The 24,398-nt window shown below is 42.4% G+C and overlaps 1 protein-coding gene across 3 annotated transcripts in view; it reads right to left on the minus strand.

Annotated features, from left to right (window-relative positions):
* PBX3 (PBX homeobox 3) overlaps positions 1-12,514 on the minus strand; it is a 230,919-nt gene extending 218,405 nt beyond the window's left edge. For 2 of the 3 annotated variants that reach the window (XM_027104859.1, XM_027104856.1), the window contains exons 1-2: positions 12,202-12,514; positions 11,186-11,259 (exon numbers count right to left, since the gene is read on the minus strand). In XM_027104859.1, the coding sequence (XP_026960660.1) occupies positions 11,186-11,259; positions 12,202-12,401 (274 nt within the window). In that variant the 5' untranslated portion in view covers positions 12,402-12,514. Of the gene's footprint in view, positions 1-11,185; positions 11,260-11,516; positions 11,657-12,201 lie in introns of those variants that run through there. The other variant, XM_027104857.1, reaches the window with a different exon arrangement.
* Between the last annotated feature and the right edge of the window lie 11,884 nt (positions 12,515-24,398).

Here is a 24,398-nt window from a genome sequence, read left to right on the forward strand (position 1 = left end):
TTCATTGACAACTTCTCCTTTTTTGCTTGCATGAAGAGTAGAGGATGATATGATAAATGCCTCACTGTTCCAATTCCCTTGCACAACAAATAGGAAGTACATTTGGCAGTGCCAGTGAAACTGCCAGCCCACCAGCCAGGAGGAAGCCATTCTCCTCTGCTCTATCTAGTCACTGCAGCACCATCACTAGAGGCCACTTTAACAACAGAGAAGCTAAAGTCAATTGTTTCTTCAGTGAATAGGCTTCTGTTCTCCAGCATATATTTACTGAGGCATTTAGGGAAGATTTTTGCCATTAAACTGAAGTCTGTAAAACATGGTTGTCTACAAATATTTACGCTAGTGCTGACCACAGCTCTGCTGCCACTCAGTGTCACTCTGGACCTGACCACATTTTTTTAAGCTCAGGTTTTGCCATCCTCTTTGAATCATCAATTTCCACTACTTTGTTGGCCCAAGCTGAGAGATTTCTGCCGCCACCTCTGAAGCAAGGAGAGCCTTGGCTGCCACTCACTCCAGGGCCACGGGCAAATTACTTAACCTCTGAGTGTCAGTTTCCTCATCCACAAACTGTGAATTAAAATGCATACCTTGGAGGTTGCTGCAAATTTAAGAAACATTATGTCATCTGCATTATATGAATTTTTTCTCAAAAAGAGTATACTAATTTTTAAATCTCCAAGTGTGAATTTTTTTTTAATGTATGAAAAGCACCTAGCACAATGCCTGGCACACAGATGGTACTGTGTGAATGGTAGTAGTTTTTATTGCTATCATTATTAAATGAATGAAATCTTCTGAAAGGGAGAGCCTTGTCTTTCCAGGCTGCTACATCAAAACTCAGCAAACTATGCCTGCTTAAGGAGAAATAGGTTGAGAATTTCTATGGCTTAGCCATAAATTCTAACATTTAAAGTTGAAAGGAAAAACTTTATGAGAACTTATCCTTTTTCTCATATTACAATGGTTGACAGCTACTTTTTTTAATTGGAAAAATGTTCATATTTCTATAATAATTCACTCCTGTATAGCAGTCAATTAAGTACAAACTTTAAACTCCCAATTTTCGAGTTAAAATAAAGCATACACATTGATTATAGTTTGGTTCTAGAAAGGACTATTAGATATCCAGCCAATACTTTGTAAATTAGAAATTTTAAAGTGACATCATAATCATGGTAATTAAAAAATAATGATAATCGGTCAAAAAAGGAATTAATTGGTTTAATGTTAGAAAGTATAACATTATTAGACTGATTATACTGAAAGGAAGAAATATTTTCTTTATTAAACACAAAAAAGTCATAAATTCAGGTAAATCAAAAATTAGTTCATATAACACACTGATGGAATATAACTTATGTTTATAGAGTCCATCATTTTCTGGCATTCCGTTTCTGTACTTGGTCAGAGTCGAAAGGTCAGGAACCACGAAGTCAGTAAGTTCCTAAGGATATCCTCACTATCACATCACTGCTCTAACAAGTGGTGAGCAGGAGGAAATTCAGACAAGTCAAGCACCCACACCCCATACACAGTTAAAAGAATTTCATTTTTTTTCCTCTACTGATTCCAAAGAAGAAGTATGACGAGAAAAACTGGAGGGTTCTCACTTATTTGAATAACAAGTGAAAATCTAAAAATACCTTCACTGTACGTTATTACCAACTATATCAGTGGGTTTTATAGTGACAGCCCTGTGCTATAATTTCTGAGAAAACCTCAACATAAAGCTCCATAAACCCAACCAGTCCTGTAATGTATCGCCTTATCTAGCACACAATCATTTCAAACACAACTTTTCATGTTAGTATAATTTGTTCAAAAATGGTAATAAATACATCCTTGAAGCCAGAGAAATCATTGCACAATCTATTGTAACTTGTTCTTACTAGAACTGACAGTTAATCCTCGACCCAAGATCCAATGTAGAATATTCCAATATCACTTGGTTTAATTAAAGATATTCATTATACACATATCTTTTAATGGACCAACACTCCGAATCAACATTATAAATAATCTGGGCCAACTGCAGAGTAATGTCTGTGAACAATTATCACAAAACTAAAACATGGATGGCTGTCAGTCGGTGGCAGAGTTCTTGCTTTCACAATAAATATAAAATCAATTTCCTGTTCTAGTTCCTATTCCAAGTTGAAAATGATATATCTGACTATGAGTTCCAACTACCTTCATCCTTAGGGGTTTTTTTTTGTTTGTTTGTTTTTTAAAGAAGAGAGGAGAAAAGAAAGAAACTTATGAGACCACCTAAGTCAATTCTTCCTCATTTGAGGGCACTTGGATAGTAAAGGTTTCTACATAATGTGCACATATGAGCTTGCCATTTCACATATATATATATATATATATATATATATATATATATATTTCTTTAAATGCTGTGATTTCCCCCATCAAATGCCACTCAAGTATTTCAAAAGTCCCTCCCATAATTCCACTATAAATTCCTATTTACAAAGGCTCAGTACATCTGAAAGCTAGTAGTAACCTTTCATTTAAAAAATAATAATATGCAGTTTCAAAAGCTTTTTGTTCCCATTTCAATCAAAAATAACTTCAGGGCTTCCCTGGTGGCGCAGTGGTTGAGAGTCCGCCTGCCGATGCAGGGGACACGGGTTCGTGCCCCGGTCTGGGAGGATCCCACATACAGTGGAGCGGCTGGGACCGTGAGCCACGGCCGCTGAGCCTGCGCGTCCGGAGCCCGTGCTCCGCAACGGGAGAGGCCACAGCGGTGAGAGGCCCGCGTACCGCAAGAAGAAAAAAAAAGGAAAAATAACTTCATATGTTTCAAATGAAATTTTGCAAGTAATCAGAGACTAATGAAGACTCATTGATTTAACTAGTTAAGGGAGTCTGAGAAGGGAATGAGAATTTAAAGCAACCAAGTATTTCATTTAGAAGAGCAGCTAATGTGTAGGTACACTAAGTCCTCTTCACTAAGAAATACAATCAGGACTCTTGTCTCAGGAGAGACTCTCATCCCCCTCTGTGTGCACATTCCTGACTCCCACTAACATTAACAAGCACCATACATGCACTCGGAGGAGATGCCAGCCTTGGTAGTACGTATGCATGGCAGCTGTGGTGACTAAATAATCCATACGGCTCTGAAGAGAAGTTATGGTTTGTTGGGTCTAGAGGCACAGCTACAGTGGTGGAATTCAGACGCTAGAAGCAAGCCTCAATCTGAATGCTTGATCCAAACCCTCTCCTGTCTAACCATACCTCAGATTGTAGTTAAGCCTGGGTTTGGAAATTCTATCCCTAGCATGGTTTATACAGGTAGAAGTTCCATATTTGAGGAAACCTTAATTTTTTCACAGGCCCAGAGTTCTGTCCTCCTCCCCATCCACCACTCCTAACCCAGCATTCACTCATGCATTTCCCCACAATATATAGGAAATCACATAGTAGTTTTATAGAGAGAAAATCAAAGGCCTGGCTTAAACCACAAAAGCAAAATCAGAATCAAGTATGAAACTCCATCTTCAACACGAAAATCAAATAATACAGTAATCTTAACACAAGAGATATATGCTGAAATGTAAATTCCACAGGTTGTGTAAAGGGCAGAATTTAACCATTAATTCTAATTCTTCCCAGCAATTAGAATTAGGTACTTAAGTCAGAGTCTTAATGCTCATTTAATATAGTTTCCTGAAGCCCAATTCAACAACTTCTTCATCCTTTCCAATGAAAAAATATTCTTATGAAGTTCAGTTTATACTGAAGACATGGGTGCATAAGCACACATACAAGTTTACACTTCTGAAAAGAAGTGATAACAGTTCACTAGCCATTTTGCTGAAATTGGGCTTTAGAAAAAAAAGACTAGATGACACAAAGTTCTTAGTATACTTTCATATATAGAGAACACAATGAAAACTTCGTATTTGTTATCCCCAGTTAGGTCAGTTAATATTCAGAAAAATTATTTAATATTACATCTAAATAATCATGGGGGGGAAATCCACCAATGTTCTAGAAGCTTCTGGAGACCTTTCAATCAATTTTATTTATATGCAAAACCAAGAGAAACTTAAAAAAAAAAAAAAAAACACAAAGCTCCTCCTGATGCTAAAGCTCTCAATTTACTGACAGGCAAATGGCTTCATGCTGCCACTTAATCTCATTTCTTGCATAATGCCCTCTAATTAGCATATCAAAGTGAATTAATACTTCTAGGGCATTAGCAATGGGGAAATCTGCTCCAGGCTCACAATAGCAGTTAAGAGAGAGCCAAGAAATCCTCAAAAACACCACAAACCACTTTGCATTGCAAAACTGTTCAATTTATTTATCCTCTCTCTCTAAACACTTTTACCGCACACTGTTTTACTACTGTTCACCAAACAAAATGATAATTGCCAAAGTTACCAGCATCTGTAATGCCTGTTTAGAATCTTAATTTAGATTATGTTGCAGATAATTTCTATATGCAACCATTTGTTCTATTATAAATGTTAATATAGAAACAGAGAAAATGTTGACATTCTCAGTTAATTTGAGTTTGAAATAAAATTTTATGGGATTTTTAAATTTATTAATTTTTTAATGTAAAAAGCCACCTCCTGGACTGTGATGCATAAGAAATATGCTTTGAAAACTGATGTATCACATAAAACAAAACAAAACAAAAAATCATTTTGCCATAACATATGTTGAGTCTCCCAAATAATGGTTTAAACATTGTGAGGAAACAACGCATTAAAAGGATACATTGTATACCAAGTTCTCATTAATATGATCACACAAAAAGGGTTATTGTTCAAAACAGCTTAACATTTGTAAAGCACTTAAATTGAAGAAAACAAGTACAAAACTTTTAACAATGATTTTTATCCATAATTACTTTTAAATGTTTTCAGTCCAAATGAGTTACTATCACGTAGATATAGTCAGTTAAAAAAAAAAGCTATGCCAATTCAACTTAACACATCCTATCACACCAATTTTTTTTTACTAGACATACACTCAAATTTAGTACCAAAGCAAACTACTGTTACTATCAAAAACTACAAACATCTTATATTCATGGAATATGCCTATTTTAAAAATAACAATAAAGAAGAGATTCTGGTTACTATTCTGCCTACAAAGCGGGTAATTAGAATCAAGTGTTGAAGATTAATGAAATTTATTTTCAAATATGTTCTGTGTCTAAAGGTATATAAAAAGATGGGTTTTTTTCCAGAGGCTCATTCAAGCATTTCCTGCTAATTTATTTGCTAAATATAACACTATCACATAGCTGTGATAGCAATTTGTGTGTTTGATTAACTTCTATAACTTCGTAAAAAATCTTTTAGCCAGATCTAAAAAACTTTGACCAATTCACACTACACAGTGATATAAATTATTTACTCTCTTCATACGTAAAGACTCAAATGGCCTACTGAAGTAGAGCAAATGCTTGAAAAGGTCAACATGGGAGGGGGGTGTGCAAGCTTTGTTAGTCAGTTACTACCTAAATCATGCTGATCACACTGATAAATGGCTAAAACACAAGACTGCTGAGAAAACAAATAAAACATAATTCTCATAGTGTCAATATTGAAGTAATAAATACCTAAAGTTGTTCACGTGTACATAGAGGAAAAATAATCTAAAAATCCTTATTTAACTTGATGTGTTTGGTGCTGATGCGTTAAGTATTTATTCTGAATAGATACCTCAATGGTATGAGTACAAAATAAAGCGATGACTGATTTAGGGTGTGGTTCATGAAATGTGGTTTTCATTCTTCATAGCCGTACTTCATGGAACTTCATCCTACACAATGCCACCATAGACTATCAAAATATACATAATCTAAATAAAACATTAAACTTAAATGTCTTGGAAGTAGCCATTTACAAAATTTGTAAACAGAAATCTAAAAGTACAAGCAAAATTAATTAAAAGGAAAAGGATCCTAACATGAAAGATATACACACATATATTTTATGAAAGCCAGTGAACCAATGTGTTCTTTGAGGCAAGGCAAGGCTTCCTTTGCCACTGTATTAATATACTTCTGATTCAGAATAAAATTATGTAAATTAGTATAATAAAATAACATAGTAAAGTCCCAAATAAAAACCAGAACTACACAAATCTATAATAAAATGAAGTCCACTAAAACTGAGGCATGAAAGAATTACTTGCACAGATCAAGTTAGTATTGACAATAGGGTTCAATATCCTTTTACTGGGAAGAAAAAAAAAGGGTTGGAAGACAGGTCCATACTTTAAAGATAATACCTGCTTGATACCTTAGATCATGAAGTTCCAAACCAGTAGAGAAGTAAGATTTTTTTTTCTAAGTTGTCTATGAACGTATTACATGTATTGTCTTCTAAGGATGGGAGAGGAAGAGTAAAGAAAGTTAGAAAAACATCACTCTTTTACATCCTCCCTCAAAATTTCCTTAAAAAGCTCCAGTAAGTTAAACAAATCTATAAAAATAGAAAACAAAAAATATTCTTAAACTGCTCTGAGGAAAAATTTGTAATAAAGCAATACAATTTATGACATTTCCAAGATAAACTAACTTTGTATTTTTTCCCGTTTAAGCATTTAATATTTCCAATGTAAACAAGCCATAATGCCTAAAACTGATATGAAATTTACAACGTTAATGGTCCATTAAAATTTGCTTCAAAATAATTTTGAAAGGGTGGGAGTTACAGAGAACACAAGATTGGCCAAGTGTTGCTAACTGCTGAAGGTGGGCAATGAGTTCATAGGGATTCAAGTTTCTCTTCTCTATGTATATTTTACATTTGAAGTTGTTCATAATAGAAAGTTTTTTAAAACTAGAAAATAAGTTCACAAAAATGAATCATGTATGGAACAGTGCATTTGTTTTTAAAACTTTGGAACAAATAATGATAACTATATTGGAAGTATCTCAAGAGCAACTTAAAAGAATGTACGCAACATATATAACATTTAGACTCACATATAACAGTTTTCACCTTTCTTGTTAAATTTTCACTTGATGGAATATTTGGGTTTTATACACTGGGAATTGAAGAATTACATGGCACTGAAGAAGAAAAATGAACAAATTTTTATATTGAAGCATTAAAATAAAAGAAAACAGACCAGAAAGACACCATGAGTCTCTAAACCTTCAGAGTCAGAATTAAATAGAGAGGTGTTGACTGAGAGTACTTGCCTTACCCCTCTGAAAGCTAGTCACACTTACAGCAGTAAAGATAAAGGTTTAATCATATATATCATATTCTAAATGCATATAAAAACTCACAAGCTACCTTCTTGATCCAGTTTTGATATGTAAAATCCTTATGACTCTTTCTAGGGAGGGTTCCTTTAAAAGGAAAGCATTTTTAATAGTAATTTCCTTCTTCTCCTTAAACATAAAAAATACTTCAACCCGTCCAACCAGGCAAACAGGCCTTTCTCTTCCCCTGCGGACACCTCCTGCAGTAGAGAAGTTCATTAAGTTTTATGATCTTCCCAAGTCAGTCCTGCTTATAAGCCTCACAAAGGCCACAAATCTGGCAAACCATCATGTATGCCATTAGACATTACTAGTAAATGAATGCTATTTAGGGTTTGTGGTGGCAATAAATCAGAGTTTGGTTGGCAGCTATCAATGTGGAGTATTTTAACCTACTGTTTAGAAAGGAAAAGGTTATGTTGATTTTTTTTTTTAATACACAACATTTTTTAACAATATGACTCAGATTATATACTGTTGAACTTTCATTTTAAAATTTTTTTAATACATTTTTTCCTCAAAAAGAGCCATTTCCTTCATTCACACTCTCATAATTAAGGGCTTTGGAAAGAAGACAGATTTATGAGGATGGAATCCTCTCACAAAGTACTTCAACAATCAAGATTAAGGTAGCCAGAAAGATGTGAGGGAATGCCCCCAAAGAAGTATGTAGATTAGGAGACCTCATAGCATCACGGATATTTAATGATAGATAGATGGTAAAATATGGCTAAAAAAAAAGAGAGAGAGAAAGAAATCTTAACATATCAACAATTACCTCACTGGTTGCTTACTTAGTTTAAAATGGACAAATATCTTGTTTTAAAGCCTGTAACTTTCAGGTGCTTTCAAAATGCATAAATACCAAAATTCAACAATGACATATTTCTGCCCCAAAATAACTGTATGATAAATTTTATGAAAGAACACATTTTCAAGAAAAAGCAAGCATCTCATAGTATACTTTTCCTACCTCTGAACAAGAAAAAAATATAATTATGGTAGATTACTCATTTATATGTTAAAAAGGAAAAATACCTTTTCTTATTTGGTAGGAGGGAAAAAAGATGTTTTCCAAACTAAATCCCTCATGTGCATCAGAACTTGCAGTGCTCACTGCCTGATCAGAAACCTCAAAATCTACTGGGCACATCTACAAATACATGGATTTTTTTTTTAATGATTTTGTCTTATTTTAGAAAAAGCATAACTGAAATGACATTATCCATTGAAAGGACAGCTTTACCCCCCATCTCCCCACTAGTCAACCCCTTACCCCTCTATTGTGCAGGATAGAGTCATCACGTAATGTTCCCAGTTTCTATTACAAATGACTAGGTAAACTTTCTCTAGGTTATAGAGAATTAATCTTTGGATACTATGTTATTAGATTTAATAAAATGATTTTTTTAAAAGCGTTATGCAATATACATTATATCCTACAATGCTTATTTTATAAGTTCACTGTTTCCAAAGCATGACTGTGGGAACAGATTGGGGGTGTGGGGGGAGGCCTGGAATTTGCTGTCCCAGTTTCTTTGCTTCGGTAACACTAATGTCTACACAGCTGTTTTATTTCAAATCAAGGATTCTGAGTCCAGCGTCCCTGTCTCCTTCTAAGACTAGTTTTGGAGTGAGGTGGAGCTATGGGTAGCAGGGGAGAAAGGAAAGCAGAGAAAGAGCTTCACCCCCATCAATCATTCAGTACTTAAATCCCGTCCCTCTCGAGCTCAGAGAGGCTGGCAGGAAGATGCCTCTGCCCAAGACAGCCGCCTTTACTCTTTGTCGGCTGTTGGCTTTTACAAAAGAGATAACGTGCAAACTTGGATCAGCTGGCCAAAGCACAAAAAGAGGATCTAATTTACAAGTTATCACTGAAAGCCTCACAAACAATTTTCAAAACACAAAAATTTCTTTTGTCAGCTACCTCTTGCTTCTTAAACAGCAAGCGCCCTGCCAAAGCTCTCTCTGCCAGTAATCCCAGACTCTGAAAAGGCTTGTTTCTTTTTCGTAACTCACCTTTGACATGAGGTTGACTATACTTTCCTTTCAGAATGGTGTAACTTAAGTCTTGTGCAAATAAGCAACTAGAGGACTTACGCTTCCTAATTGAATTCTGCCTGCTGCTAAACGTCTAAACAAGAAAAGCAGTTTGCTGGGTTTGGTTCTCAAGCTAGCTAGGCCAAAACTTTAAAAAGGCAAAATAATAAATACAAATCATGAGGAGGGGGTGAGGGGGAGGGACATCAATCCCCTCTCCTAGTAACATAAAGCCGTATAAAGTTGAATCAATCTTAATATTCACAACATAGTCAATACCCCAGTGCTTAGCTGTCAGCAGAAACTGAAGTGGAGCCCTGATAGCAAGAAAACCCTTGGACATTAAGCAACATAATTTACTGAGAATTACACACTTTTAGGCTTCTAAACTAAGAATCTTCAAGATTTAATGCTTGATGTCTCATTTTATAGTCAGATAAAAATTAGCTATGTTTTAAATCACAATGCTTTCTAAAGGTAGCTAAAAATCAACAGAGTAAAAGTTAGTAATTTTAAATGCCTGTGGTTTTCAAAAGTAAAATACATCTTAAAAACAATCACTCAACATTAAGAAACCATGCATACTATGTGAATGAAAAGCAGGAAAAGCACTCTTTAAGGCTCTCAAATTTGTTGTTAATTATGGCTTTAGCTTATATTTTAATACACAGCAATAACCCCTCACCTTTTATTGATTACTTTTAGGATCAGAATAGAATTGCAGGGTGAAAAATCTGTTTAAAAGGAGGGCAACTCTCCTACCAACTAACAATTATATACAGTGTGCTATTATTTGTACACTCAATTTAAACACAATCACATTTAACCTTTTAAATATCTCCACTTAAACACTGCTATAGCCTAGACTTTAACTTTCTCTTCTTTTCTCTTGCCAACTTAAAAAATGGCAACTTTATAATACTGTATACCCATCATACATACATACACACACACACACACACACACACACACACACACACACACACACACACTTGTTCACCATATACAGGGAAGATAACGCCAAATAGGACCTAAAACATCTAGATTAAATCTCTAATTCCACTTGACTCGCTACTATCACCTCAAGACTAAAATATCTTCAATTTTAAAAAGTCTAACAAGGAAACTAAGTTGAAATGAATTGTCAGAAATTTGTCTAATATGTATTTGTAGTTTTCATTCCAGCACTTCTGTAAAAGCTGTCTCCTCATATATTCCCTGCCTTGAACACTTCAAAAATTGCTCAACTTGCACCTGTGGACCTTTTTCTACTTCATAAAATATATTAAGTATGCTTACAATGTAATGGCTTTAAACATAAAATTTAATAAAAATATTAATAGATGTAATAAATACATTGTATATGCCTAAACATATCATTACCCTTCCTGCTTCTTAAAAGTAGTATTCCCAACTAAAACACTAATTCAAACATGCTACTGGAGTCTGTTCAATTGCATCTATTCTTCTATCTGTGGAACTGAAGCTTAAGGCTACGTAAAACAAAGTTCGGAATATGCTTCTCCCCGGGTCTCGGTCCCTGGCATCCAGTCTCCCGTTGCTCCTTTTAAAAACTGACATACAAACAAGGCGAAAGGAGCAGGAAAGGGTGGCAGGCGCTCCCGGTCCTCTCCCCGCCTGCAGCCAGGGGTGGCCGCCTGGGGACTGCGACCCAGACCCGTCCGCATCTACACTTCATTTTACACAAGGAGCGGAATTAAGAAATCGACTCCAGATTTATTGCAGTTTTTTCTCACGATCAGGAGGTGGGAAGGAAAGAATGATCAAAGATGGCGGTGCCCAAAAGCAGCAGCTCTCAACTGGAGAGTCGAAGGAGTAGCTCGGACCCCACCTCGGGGGTCTCCGGGCCCACTGCGGGGCGCAGCGTCTTACCTGTTTTCTCTTTGATCTCACACAGGACGCTGAAGAGCGCGGGTTTCATTCTGTGACAGTTCAGGGCATGTTTCCTTAAAAAACAAATAGCAAAACACAAAGGTATTAGCATCACCTATGGAATAATATGGCGCCTTCCTTTAAGTTAGACCCAATATTTAATTCCGGCCCCCTATTTTGGAAGGCTCTTTTGAACCATCGCAAGTCAACCGAAACTCAAGTTGACTAGTTAGCGACAGCCGACAAGCTCCGGCGGCTAAAGCTCCAGCCCGCACGAAGCGCGACCCATCTGCCCGGCAGTCAGCAGTCTCGGCCACCGCGGGACGCGAACCTGCTCGGGGAGCCGCGATCCGGGGGCAGACGGCGGCGACCCGCGAGAGGCGACGGCGTGGAGGGGCTCCTGCGTCCGCCCTCCGCCGGGGGAGCGGGCGCTGCGCGGGCGGCCGGCCGGCTGCGGCCAGCGGGCGGTGACAGCTCGGCAAAGTTTGCGAGGCGGCCCTCCCTTCCCGAGAACTTGGCCGCCCGCGCCCGGACCCGCCGGGGAACCGCCCAGCGCCCAGCGCCCGGGCTGGGGCGGCCGCCCGCATGGCGAGGTCGTCCCGCGGCCAAGCGGAGCCGGGCGCTGGGACCCTGGGCCGAGGAGAAAGTTGCACTTCCCTCAAGTGCGGCCCGGGGCCCGCTCGCGGCGGCGTGCACCCGGGTCCGGGCGGGAGGTTTGAATCCGTGCGAGGGGGCCGGGCTGCCAGAGGGCCTGACTAGGGGGGCGGGTGAGAGACACCCACAAAATCCACGCGGCACGAAGTCCGTCCCGCGCCCCGAGAGCAACTTTGCCGACTCCCACCCGCGTCGAGGGGCGCCAGGGCAAGTCCCCCAGAGGCCCGGGCCGGCGGCCTGTTTTCGGAGAAAGTTCCCCGCCCCGGGCTGAGGACCCGGCCCGGGCGCCACCCCGGCCCCGACTGTGCCGCGGGCCCGGCTCCCGCACACACACAAAAGATGCTTAATGAGACGACACCAACTTTGCTTGCGCCTCGTCCAAGCTCTGGTCGGTGATGGTCATGATCTGGTGGAGGATGTCGCCGATGTCCTGCTTCCTGCCGTCGCCGTCCGCCCCTTCGTGGCCGTGCGGGGGAGGCGGCAGGGCCATGCCCCCCTGCACCGAGTGGCCCGCCAGGTTCACCCCGGCCAGAGTCTGCAGCATCCTGGATTGATCGTCCATCCCGCCGCGCGCGGGCGGGAGCGGGCGGCGGCGGCGGCCGAGGCGAAGGCTGAGGCGGCGGCGGCGGCGGCGACGAGGGAGGAGAAGAAAGAGGGGGAGGGGGAGGGGGAGGCGGCCGCGCGCTCCCCGCCCGCGCGGGGAGGGGGCCGCCCGGCCGGCGGGGCCCGCGGCTGAGGCGGTGCGGACGGGCGCCCGGTCTGGCTTCCGCCGCCGCCGAGGCTGAGGAGAAGCGGCGGGCGGAAGCGCCGGGCTCCGCGTCGGTGGCGGAGGCGGAGGCAGCGGCGCCCGCTGCCCTCACGCGGCCGCCGCGCCGCCTCCTCGCCGCCGCGCGCCCCGCCGGGTGGCCCCGCTCAACTTGCTCCTCAGCGCCAGCCGAGTTGCCGGGACGCCCGCCGCCCCCCGCGCCAGTCTGCGCACTCCCTTCCCTCGGCCGCCGCCGCCGCCGCCTCCGCCGGGCGGGATCCGAGCCCCAGCGGCCCCGGGGGAGGGAGCGGCGGCGGCGGGCGGCGGCGCAGGAGGCCGGCGGGCGGGCCGAGGGGAGCGGAGGAGGAAAGTTTGGGAGCGGGCGGACTGGCGCTGCGGGTACGCGAAGCCCGATGGAGGGCCCCGGCGGGCAGTGCGCGGAGCGGACAGCAGATTGATGGGGCGGAAGAAGTCGCCGCCGCCACAGCCGGAGCCGCGCACCCTGCCAGCGGACCGGGCTCGAAGGCCGCTCGGCTGAGGGATTGACAGGCTGCCAGTGCCACTCACTCACTGCGGCCCCAGCGCCCGGGGGGAGGGGCGGGGGCAAGCGGGAGGGCGGGGGAGTGCTCTGCACGCCCCGCCCCCGGGGGCGGTGCGCGCGCTCATTGGGCCTTGCGCCTCCCGCCGCCGTCGCTGGCACCGCCCCCGGGCTTCGGCCCGGCCCCTCTGGCCTCTGATCCCCTGCGCCCGAGAGCGCGCCACCGGATCCTTAAGTCTCATCGCGTCCTCGCCACCCGGGATGGGCCGCCTCGGCCCGCAAACGTGCCCACACCCCGATTCCTGCTCCCCAGTGTTAGCAGTCATGGGTGCCAAGAGTTATGGACGGGACACGGGGCAACTCGCTCCAAGGCCAACCATGTGCTTCCCGGCAGCGCCGTGAGCTTCACGCCTCGGACAGCGCCTGGTACACTTTCCGGCTCTTCCGACGGGAGGTGGTATCCTCAGGGTACCCGGCCGCCCGTCCCAGGCCAATCGAATCGCGCTCGGATCCGAACGGGGCGGGACAGAGGCAAGAAAGGGCTGTCCCTATTGGAGCGTTCGAAAAGTCCTGGGCAGAGGCGGGGACGCAGCACATGGGGGCCCCGCCCATCCCGCGATCACCATAGTAACCGAGAGGTCGCTGCTCAGAGTTGGCGCCAGCGCTCTGGCCTTGCGCTGTCCCTCAAGAGGTGACCAGGTAAGGTGGGAGCCCGTTGTCCCGCATGCTTCATGCCTGAGCTCAGTGGATATGAGTAACACACACTTTCCCTTGAAAGAGGAGCACATGAAAATGTGTCAGAGGGAAGTGGATCCGGGAGGAGGGAAACGGCCTGACATCCAGGACTAATTAACAGTTTACAACCTTTTACACACTCTGCAATTCCTGGTAATCCAGGGACCACTCCTTCCGCAGCGTTTGCTTTTAGCCGCCTCCATATAGACCAAAGCTGCAAATTGAGCTCTTTATTACAAAGATATGTTTATTTAAGGATAGACTGGATTCTGCTTATCAATTTACCCCACCACCATGAGTCATTTAATGTTGGTGACTCCAGCCACGGATTGTCATATATATAACACTTTTTCTTCCATTGTACTCTGCCTACAAACAACTAAATGCTCACATTATTTGGGGGTCTAGACTTACACCGCTTGTGGACGCCTGAGCTTCCTCTTAACCTAATTTCCCAAACAGAGCTTCAACGTATTTTCCCCATTTAAGATCCATGGAGCTCACCCTAGATGGGCCCTTTGGTTAGGTGATTCTGAAAAGTCCTCTTGTTCCTTCCCCAAACTCAGTAAGCTGTCTTACCTGAAACCAAAAATAGGGTTATGAGATATGAAAAATTGTTCTTACTCTGCAGGGTTTAATGTAGGACAAGCAGTTCTTTACATGCCAGATGGATTCTTGGAATGAAGCAGGCTACTCGGTTCCAGGTTCTTTCCTTCATGTGTTGTGTGTACTTTTAAATACTCCCCACTGCAAAGCTAATAGCTAACCTTACAGTAAGGCAAGCTAAAATCTTTACAAACTGCACAGCTGCTGGAGAGGGAGTTCCAAACAATCCCTGCTTCTTACTTCTGAGGAAGCCCCTTTATGTCCATTAATATTCCCGGCTCTTCTGTAACCCATATATGTGTCAAGTTTCCGATTCTTCTTTTAAGCCCCCATTATGGGTTACTCATAGTCATCATTGATTGGACTTCCTTTTTATTCTTAACTTGTTTTTCAAAAGCTGTCACCAAATCTTCATATATTTTTGCATAAAGGAGCAAGAGCAAGCAGCCAGTCTTTCATAATTGCCAACGCTGAAGATGTAAAACCACGGAATTCTATCTGAAAGATGTCTGAAGCTCTAAATTTCTTCCAGCTCTAAAATTCAATGATCCTGTGACTCACTATCAGACCTCCTCCCTGCCCTCCTTCTAGGCTCATAATCTTGACTAATCAGTTATGAGGATGAGCCTAATTAGCAATGGGGATTTATGGTTATTTCTAGCCCACTTCAAACAATGAGTTATGTAAGCAAAGCAACATATATAAAAATGTAAATAAAATTAAAGAAACACTTAAGCAAATAAAGGCAAATGGGATGTATGGGCTATGTAAACAAACGGGAACATAAAAACATAAATCAGAATTAAGAAAACAGTTAAGCAAATGCCACCAATTAGGAATAAAACAACTTGTTAAATGTCTAACACCCGCAGCTATTTTATGGTGCACACCTCTAAACCCATGGTCATTCAGTGATGTGGAAACTTGATACCATAATTCTGCATTAAGTGATTGGATTAGATTGACCTTCTGCTTGGGAGGCTTCTCTTTTGTTATTGTCAATATGAGTTGCAGTAAAAGCCAGAGGGTCCTAGCAAGGATTCCCTCACAGGCTCATTGACAACTGCCATTGATTTAAAGCATAAATTCTTTTAGATTGGTTTCCAAGCCCCAATAAACAGTGTCAACTAATTGCACATGCTCCAAGATCTCCTGTGCTTTTGCCAGTTTCTCAGGATGTTGCCTTGTCTCACTCAGCAATCTGAGTCGCATTGTTGGTGCCTTCCCAGATAATAGAATAGAACCTCCCTAAGTACCTAAATCCACCTTTGCTGTTTCTAAGGCAGTGATTATTAAAAAGTCAAAGGAAATGGAATTTACTTTTGGTGAGTGTACATTCATGTAAAGTGAACAGTGACAAAGTGGTGACAACCAAGTAGGGGCTCTGTCCTATCCATCCCTTTCCATGAGCTTGGTTTATATTAATGGCACCACTGCCTATATCAATATGGTGATCATCACAGCAGATGCCATTATCCTGTACTCTCTCAGAGTAGGATACTGTGCTCTGTGTTCTTACTCCATCTTATTTCAATCTCACAACAGCCCTACCTAGGTGACATTATTAAATATAAGGAAGCAGACTGAAAGACGGTAAGGAACTTACACAAGACCACCAAGCCAGTAAGTACTGGACCTGGGATTCAAATCTTGATCTGTGTGGCTGCAAAGTCTGCCCTATGAAACACTGCAAAAGAAGTCATTTAATCAAGATTACTAAGTAAAAGTCACAAGGTTTCACAGGTGAACTGTAAATTAATGAAAGTAACCAAGTACTTAATAAAAAGAGGATAAACAACTCTCTGAGGGATTAGAGGAATCTGGGTCTCATGGCAGCAGAACAGGGAAATGAAGAACAAAGCCCAGCCAGACCATCCTTCATGGCCATCTAGGACCACACCTCTCTGAAGCTTTCCTGCCATGCCTGCCTTCATTGATCTTCATCTGCTGTAAATTCTCTCCAAATATATTGCCTGTAATATTGTAATTTACCACCATACTAGATAGACCCATGTTGTTTGCGCTCAATTCACCTGTTAGTTTTCTCATCTAGTTCGTATGCATGTTAAGGACAAAGTATATATTTTGAGATGGACTGTCACATGACTGATTTGGCTTTAAAAAAAAACAAACCTCAGATATCTAAGAAGTTGTCACTTTGGCAAAATTGACTAAATACTTATTCCCAAACATATCATTGCTCCATCACTTTGGGAATGACTCTTTAAAAGTGGCCTTTACAGTTGGTAGTACATGTGACATGTGACAAATCTTCATCTTCTGAAGATGTATTCGATTGAGCAACCAAAGGATCAGTGAGATAACAGTGCACTCTCCTACTCTGAGGTCCTTAAAAGAGAATATTTATTGGAATACATAACTTCTGGAAGGTTTGATAGAAAGCCCCATCTTTAACATCCTTTCATTCCTCATAGCACCTAGTACAGTGCAGTCTCATACATAGTAGGCACTTGGGGCCAACACTGTCTGTTGCTGTCATTCACCGTCCCACCTCCTTCCATGCTGATAGAACCCTGATTATTCTGATGGCAATGTGCTCAGTCTCAGTGACGGTCTAAGCTGAGTATAAGCATCCTGTCTCCTGCCTTCTGAGCCTGTTCAAGGGATGGATTAGTTTCCTGATTTAAAGAAAAAGGACAGACATAGCTCTTCTTCCTTCTGCCTCTTTCCATCTTTGAATGTAGTTCTGATTCTGGAGTGGTAGCAGCAGCCATCTTGTGATAATGAGGTGACAATACGAGAATAAAAATCCACATGGTTTGGTGGTTTATCTCTGTGGTCTTCCTCCCCAAAACCCATAATCCCAATCTAATCATGAGAAAAACATTAAATTCCAGTTGAGGGACATTCTACAAAATACCCAACTAGTACTCCTCAAAACTTTGAAGGTCATCAAAAACAAGGAATATCGGGGCTTCCCTGGTGACTCAGTGGTTGAGAGTCCGCCTGCCAATGCAGGGGACACGGGTTCGTGCCCCGGTTCTGGGAAGATCCCACATGCCGTGGAGCAGCTGGGCCCGTGAGCCATGGCCGCTGAGTCTGCGCATCCGGAGCTTGTGCTCCGCAACGGGAGAGGCCACAACAGTGAGAGGCCCACGTACCGCCAAAAAAAAAAAAAAAAAGGAATATCTGAAAAACTGTGACAACCAAGAAGAGTCTAGGGAGATATGACAACCAAGAAGAGTCTAAGGAGATATGACAACTAAATGTAAAATGATATCCCAGATTGGTTTCTGGAACAGGAAAAGGACATTAGGGAAAACTAAAGAAATCTGAATAAACTATGGACTTTTGTTAATAATAATGTAACACTACTGGTTCATTAATTGTACATTCAACAAATGTGCCATATTAGTATAAGATGTTAATAATAGGGGAAACCATGTGGGAGGTATTGGAGAACCTCTGTACTATTTTATCATTTTTCTGTAAATATTCTAAAATAAAACATTGATCAAAAATAAACATAGTTAAGTGTTGCAGAGAGATAGGGAGAGCCTAGGTGCCTGGAGACATCACTGAACATCTGAACAAAACCAACATTGCTTACTCCTGGGTTTCTAGTTATGTAAGAAAATTTAATTCCTATTTTAAAATTCCTATTGGTTGGGTTTTCTGTTACTTCCAGCAAAGCTATTCTAGCACTATAAATATATAAAGGATGGATGGATGGAAGAATAGCCTCACACAGTGCCTGGTATATAGTATGAGCTCCTACAGGTTGGAAGATGTTATATATAATAAAAAAATTTATCTCATCTTGTCCTAGGTTCCTGGAGATAACTTCTAAAACCTTTGGAATTTGCCAAGAGACAGGAGTGTCTTTGTTATTCGTGAGCCCCTGGATCACACCTGAGTTTATGCTAACAGGAACACTCAGGATTAGGGGCTGATCACCAGGAAGACCAACTGTGTAGTGAGAGGGTAGGGTTTGAGCCAGCTCATCCTCCCTGGCAGGGAAGGGAGCTGGAGATGGAGTTCCGTCATGTGGCCAATGAATCAATCAATCATGCCTATGTAATGAAGCCCTAATAAAAACTCTAGATACCAAAGCTCAGTGGAGCTTCCTGGTTGGTGAACACATTGGTATGCCTGGAAGGTAATGTGCCCTGATGCTATGGGGAGAGAGCTTGGGAGCTCTGCATTCAGGACCTTGACCTATGTGTCTCTTCATTTGACTGGTCCTGCTTTATATGCTTTATAATAAAACTGTAATCATAAGTATAGTGCTTTTCAGAGTTCTCTGTCATTCTAGTGAATTATTGAACCTGAGGGAGTCATGGGAACACCCACATTTGTAGCTAGTTGGTCAGAAGTACAGGTGGGGACTTCCCTGGTGGTGCAGTGGTTGAGAATCCGCCTGCCAATGCAGGGGACAAGGATTTGAGCCCTGATCCGGGAAGATCCCACATGCCGTGGAGCAACTAAGGCTGTGTGCCACAACTACTGATCCTGCGCTCTAGAGCCCGCGAGCCACAACTACTGAGCCCTCGTGCCACAACTACTGAAGCTCGTGCGCCTAGAGCCCATGCTCCACAACAAGAGAAGACACCCCAATGAGAAGCCCACACACAGCAATGAAGAGTAGCCCCCGCTTGCCATAACTAGAGAAAGCCCATGCCCAGCAACGAAAACCCAACCCAGCCCAAAAATATAAATAAGTAAATAAATTTATAAAAAAAAAAAAAAGAAGTACAGGTGGTCTGGGGAGCCTTGACTTGTGGCTGGCATCTGAAGTGAGGGCAGCCTTATTGGTCTCTGGATTAGTTATCTATTGCTGTGTAATAAATTACCCCAAAACTTGTCCGCTTAAAACAGCAAACATTTATTATCTCAAAGTTTCTGTGTGTTAGGAATTTGGATGCAACTTAGCTGGGTGCCTCTGTCTTAGAATCTCTCACAAGGCTGCAATCAAGGTGACAGCCAGGGCTGCAGAAAACTCATAGCTCACTAGGGGGAGGATCCACTTCCCAGCTTACTCGCATGGCTGTTGGCAGGCTTCAGGTGCTCAAAGACTGCTGGCTGGAGACATCAGTTCCTTGATCTGTGGACCTCTCCATAGGACAGCTCACAACATGGTAGCTGGCTTCCAAAAGGGTGAGGAAGCCAGAGAGCAAGAGAGGGCAGGCAAGAGGAAGTCGGTCTTCTTGTAACCTAATCTCATAAGTGACATCCTAACACTTTTGCTGTGTTCTCTTTATTAGAAGCAAGTCACTAGATCTAACCCACACTCCAGGGGAGAGGATCACACAGAACATGACTATCAGGAGATAAGGGTCACTGGGAGCTGCTATGGACTGAATATTTGTGTCCCCCTCCAAATTAATATATTGAAGCCATAACCCATAATGTGATAGCATTAGGAGGTGAGGCCTTTGGAAGGTAATCAGATTTAGATGAGGTCATGAAGGTGGAGATTCCATGATGGGATTAATGCCCTTATAAGAAAAGGACCCCAGAACTTCCTCTCTCTGCCATGTGAGAATACAGAGAGAAGGCAGTCATCTGCAAGCCAGGTAGAGGACTCTTAGCAGAGCCCCACCATACTGGCATCTCTCAGATTTCCGCAGCCTCCAGAACTGTGAGAAATAAATGCCTGTGGTTTAAACCACCCAGTCGGTGGTATTTTGTTATAGCAGCCCAACCTGACCAAGAGAGGCATCATTTTGAAGGCAGCCTGACACATCCTCCGAATTTAATTCTCAATGCCAAATCAAATCATGGCACGATCCTTGCCCTCTCTCACTTATATTCCATTGGATCTACCTCTGTGGTGCGCTTCTTAGGCAGGCCTTCAAGGCCCTAAATAAGCTGTCCCAGTTCTATCTCTCCAGCCTTATTTCCCATTATTCCTTTCCATACGCTGGGTGCATTAATCAGTCCTAATGCCCACACTTTGGGGGCTCTTCCTTTTCCTCATGCTGTTCCCTTCAGTGAGAATACATACCCAAATCTAACCCATCTTCAATAATGCTGTCTAACCTGTTTCACCTACAGAATCTCTACTGAGCCTCAAAATAACTCTAAGAATTTAAGACAAGTAATATTAACCCCATGTTATAGATAAGGCTCAGAAAATAACAGCTACTGATACTTACTGAGCACTTAGTTTGTGTCAGGCACGGTGCTAATGGTTTCCCGTACTTGATCTAGTTAAACCTTCGTGACAACCCTATGAGTTGGGCATTGACCTCCCTATTCATAGTTGGAGAAACTGAGACCTAAAGATGTCAAATTACTTGACCAAGGCCATGTGGCTGATAAATAAAGTATGATTCAAACAAGCCTTCTGGCTCAGCATCCTTGTAAATAACCCCTACGCTACACTGCCTATAGAGGGGTTATGTCACCTGTCCTAAGGTCATGCCATTGCTAAGTGACAGCCTGGAATTGGGAGTGGAGACTTCTGACCATTTCCACCATACATGTTGCCTCCCTCCTCTAGTGTCACCACTAGAAAGCATTTTTAAGCCCCAAAAAGGAAGTAAATCCTTCCTTTTTGTCTCCAGTGTCACTCGAGTTCTTATAAATGTGTACCTTTTTAAAAAAATTGTGCTTAAATATACATAACATCATTTTAACCTTTTTTTTTTTTTTTTTTTTTTTTTTTTTTTTTTTACCCTTTTTTTTTTTTTTTTTTTTTTTTTTGTGGTGCTCAGGCCTCTCACTGTTGTGGTCTCCTCCGTCGCAGAGCACAGGCTCCGGACGCGCAGGCTCAGCGGCCATGGCTCACGGGCCCAGCCGCTCCGCGGCACGTGGGATCCTCCCAGAACGGGGCACGAACCCGAGCCCCCCGCATCGGCAGGCGAACCCCCAACCACTGTGCCACCAGAGAAGCCCATTTTAACCATTTTTAAGTCTTTAGTTCAGCCAGTAGCATTAAGCACATTCACACTGGTGTGCAACAATCTACAGAAATTTTTTCCATCTTTCAAAACTGAAACTCTGTTCCCATTAAACACAACCCCTGGCAACCACTGTTCTATTTTCTGTCTCTATGAATTTGCACCAGGTACCTCCTGTAAGTGGAATCATTAGCCTTTTGTGACTGGCTTATTTCACTTAGCATAATGTCTTCAAGGTTCATCCATGCTGTAGTGTTTCCCGTAGTTTCCTTCCTTTTTAAGGCTGAATAATATTCCATCATATGTAGGTATCCCATTTTGTTTATTCATTCATCTGTCGATATACACTTGGGTTTTTTTTCACATTTTAGCTATTGTGAATAATGCTTCTATGAACATGGCTGTTCAAGTGTTTGAGTTCTCACTTTCATTTCTTTCTAGTATATACCCAGAAGTGGAATTGCTGGATCATATGGTAATTCTATTTAAAACTTTTTTCAGGAACTGCCTTACTGTTTTCCATACAGGCTGTACCATTTTATATTTCCACCAACAGTGTATAAGAGTAGATATGTACCTTTTAATATAGCCTCTAGGAATATATCTTATATACTCTACTCCTTGAAAAAAAGGTCTTTTGACATTCAATACCTGAACAATACCTGGCATCTAATAGATATTAGAAAATATTTTGTTAAATAAATGAAAATAGGGAATCACAAAATCACTATCTTGAAACAAAGGAATCTGCTTTTGTTTGAAACATACTAAAAATTTCAGCCAAGATCCAAATAGCTGCTGAGCAGTGTGCCTAGAATTTTTTTTTTTTTTTTTTTTTTTTTTTTGGTTTGGGGGTCTCTCACTTTTGTGGCCTCTCCCGTTGCGGAGCACAGGTTCGGGACGCGCAGGCTCAGCGGCCATGGCTCACGGGCCTAGCCGCTCCGTGGCATGTGGGATCTTCCCGGACCGGGGCACGAACCCGTGTCCCCTGCATCGGCAGACGGGCTCTCAACCACTGCACCACCAGGTAAGCCCCGCTAGAGAGATTTTTTTAGAGCTGATGCATAAATCCAGAGTTTCATTTCTTAAAAACAAGTGGTCCCACAGTATATTTCTTTTTCTCTCACCAGCTTCTTGTCAAGACTTTGTTCATCTCCTAGTCCCATTTCTTTTCTAGGCTTACAATAAAACTGATTTAAAGTAAAAGTTTCTTTAAGAATTATGCTACAGGGGCTCCCCTGGTGGCGCAGTGGTTGAGAGTCCGCCTGCCGATGCAGGGGACACGGGTTCGTACCCCGGTCCGGGAAGATCCCACATGCCGCGGAGCGACTAGGCCCGTGAGCCATGGCTGCTGAGCCTGCGCATCCAGAGCCTGTGCTCTGCAACGGGAGAGGCCACAACAGTGAGAGGCCTGCGTACTGAGAAAAAAAAAAAAAAAGAATTATGCTACAATATGCTGATCTGAAAATAAATTTTCTAAATTTTTTTTTTACCCATAAGGGGGCCATCAAAGATTTCCTGGTGATATTATTTCCTAAGAACTTACACACAGGTTATAAACTTCCTTCTGTCAAAAGCGACTAGATGATACTTTTGATTATCTTCCATTTTGAATTTCTAAGTCAGATTTTAATGCAGAAAATATTAAAATGGACTCAAAAGGCCTTTTATTTTATTATTATAATTAATAACTGTTATAGGAGAAAGTACTATTGAAGTGTATACTTAAGATTTTATTTTTTAGGAACAATCGCATAGGATATTTTCCTTGTATTATTTCCCTTATAATATTCTTCCTATTATGTTACTACTCATTAACACAATAAGGTGGAAAGAGGAGAGGAGATGAATTAAGGAAGTGATGCTTTACAAAACCGTAAGATGGTTAGGCAAAGCGGTTTGATATTTGCCTAAAAGTAAATTTTCTACACCCTGGGAATTTTGGTCATCTGTGATTATTCAGGGCTGTAAAATCATGTCGTATAGATAGTTGCCCAGCACAAGACCCCACTTCCTCTGGAACCTCACGTCTACCCCCATGAGTCCCCATAACTACGTTTCCTACCCCAGGGCCCAACTCTCCTAGCCTTAGCTCATCAGACCAAGGATGAGCCCTTGACCACAGCTAAACCCAAAAGTCTCTCTTCTAAGGACTTGCCATTGCATCTGGAAGACACTGACTTGTTCGCTGGCTATTTGAATCGAGGACATGTACCCCCAGACCTCTGAGTCAGTCATGTTTAGTCAATGGCACAGGGAGCAGCGGAAAAAGCCACTTATAAACAGAACAGTCACAGAAAGAAGAAACAGTGCAGCCTGGAAAGGGGTAGGGGTTGGGGACATGGTAGACAAGGAGCTGGACAGCTCCCAGTGTCCTGAAGGCTTTCCAGTTTCTGGTTCTCATGGTGTCGGGGAGTCATTCAAGAGCCCCACAGTCTTAACTGAGCCACCACAACCTGGTTCCCAGCAGATGACTTAATTTTGAATCATGTGTAATTCAAGTCAGGAGTTAGGGAAGTGGGTTAAGCTCGAGTCTGAAGCTGATAGGGTATGATCAGGGGGTCCTGGGGAATCTGGCTAAGAAGAACTGGGGAAAAGCAGAAGCAGAGACACTGGTGAGGGAGCTGAAGGTTTGAGGGGAGGGTGACAAATTCAGTTGTACACATACAGAGCCTGTGGAGCCTGCAGAATGACAAAGGGACAATGTCCAGTGGGCAGTTGTGGGTCTAAGGCTCAGGAGAGATGTCTGCACTAGAAAGAGAGATTTAGGGATTCTTAACATCTTGATGGTATTAGCAGTCATGACAGTGAATGAGATCACACGGAGAGAGTGTGAGAAGTGAGAAAAATGAGGATCTTTGACAGAGCAGCAATAATTTAGGGACAGATGGAGAAAAAAGGAGCCACTATGGGGTGGGAGAAAGACTGGGAAAGCACAGCAGCACAGAAACCAAGGGCGTTTTAAGACGGAGAGAGAGGTCAACAGTACAACTGAGTTCCGGTCTAAGAGGCATCCACTGAATATAATGACCTGGTGAGGATAGCGCACAGGTGAAAATGCTTTAGAGG

Source organism: Aethalodelphis obliquidens, unplaced genomic scaffold (genome assembly GCF_003676395.1).
Source record: "Aethalodelphis obliquidens isolate GAN/ISIS:26980383/991018 unplaced genomic scaffold, ASM367639v1 scaffold7, whole genome shotgun sequence".
Classification (NCBI taxonomy): Eukaryota; Metazoa; Chordata; class Mammalia; order Artiodactyla; family Delphinidae; genus Aethalodelphis; species Aethalodelphis obliquidens.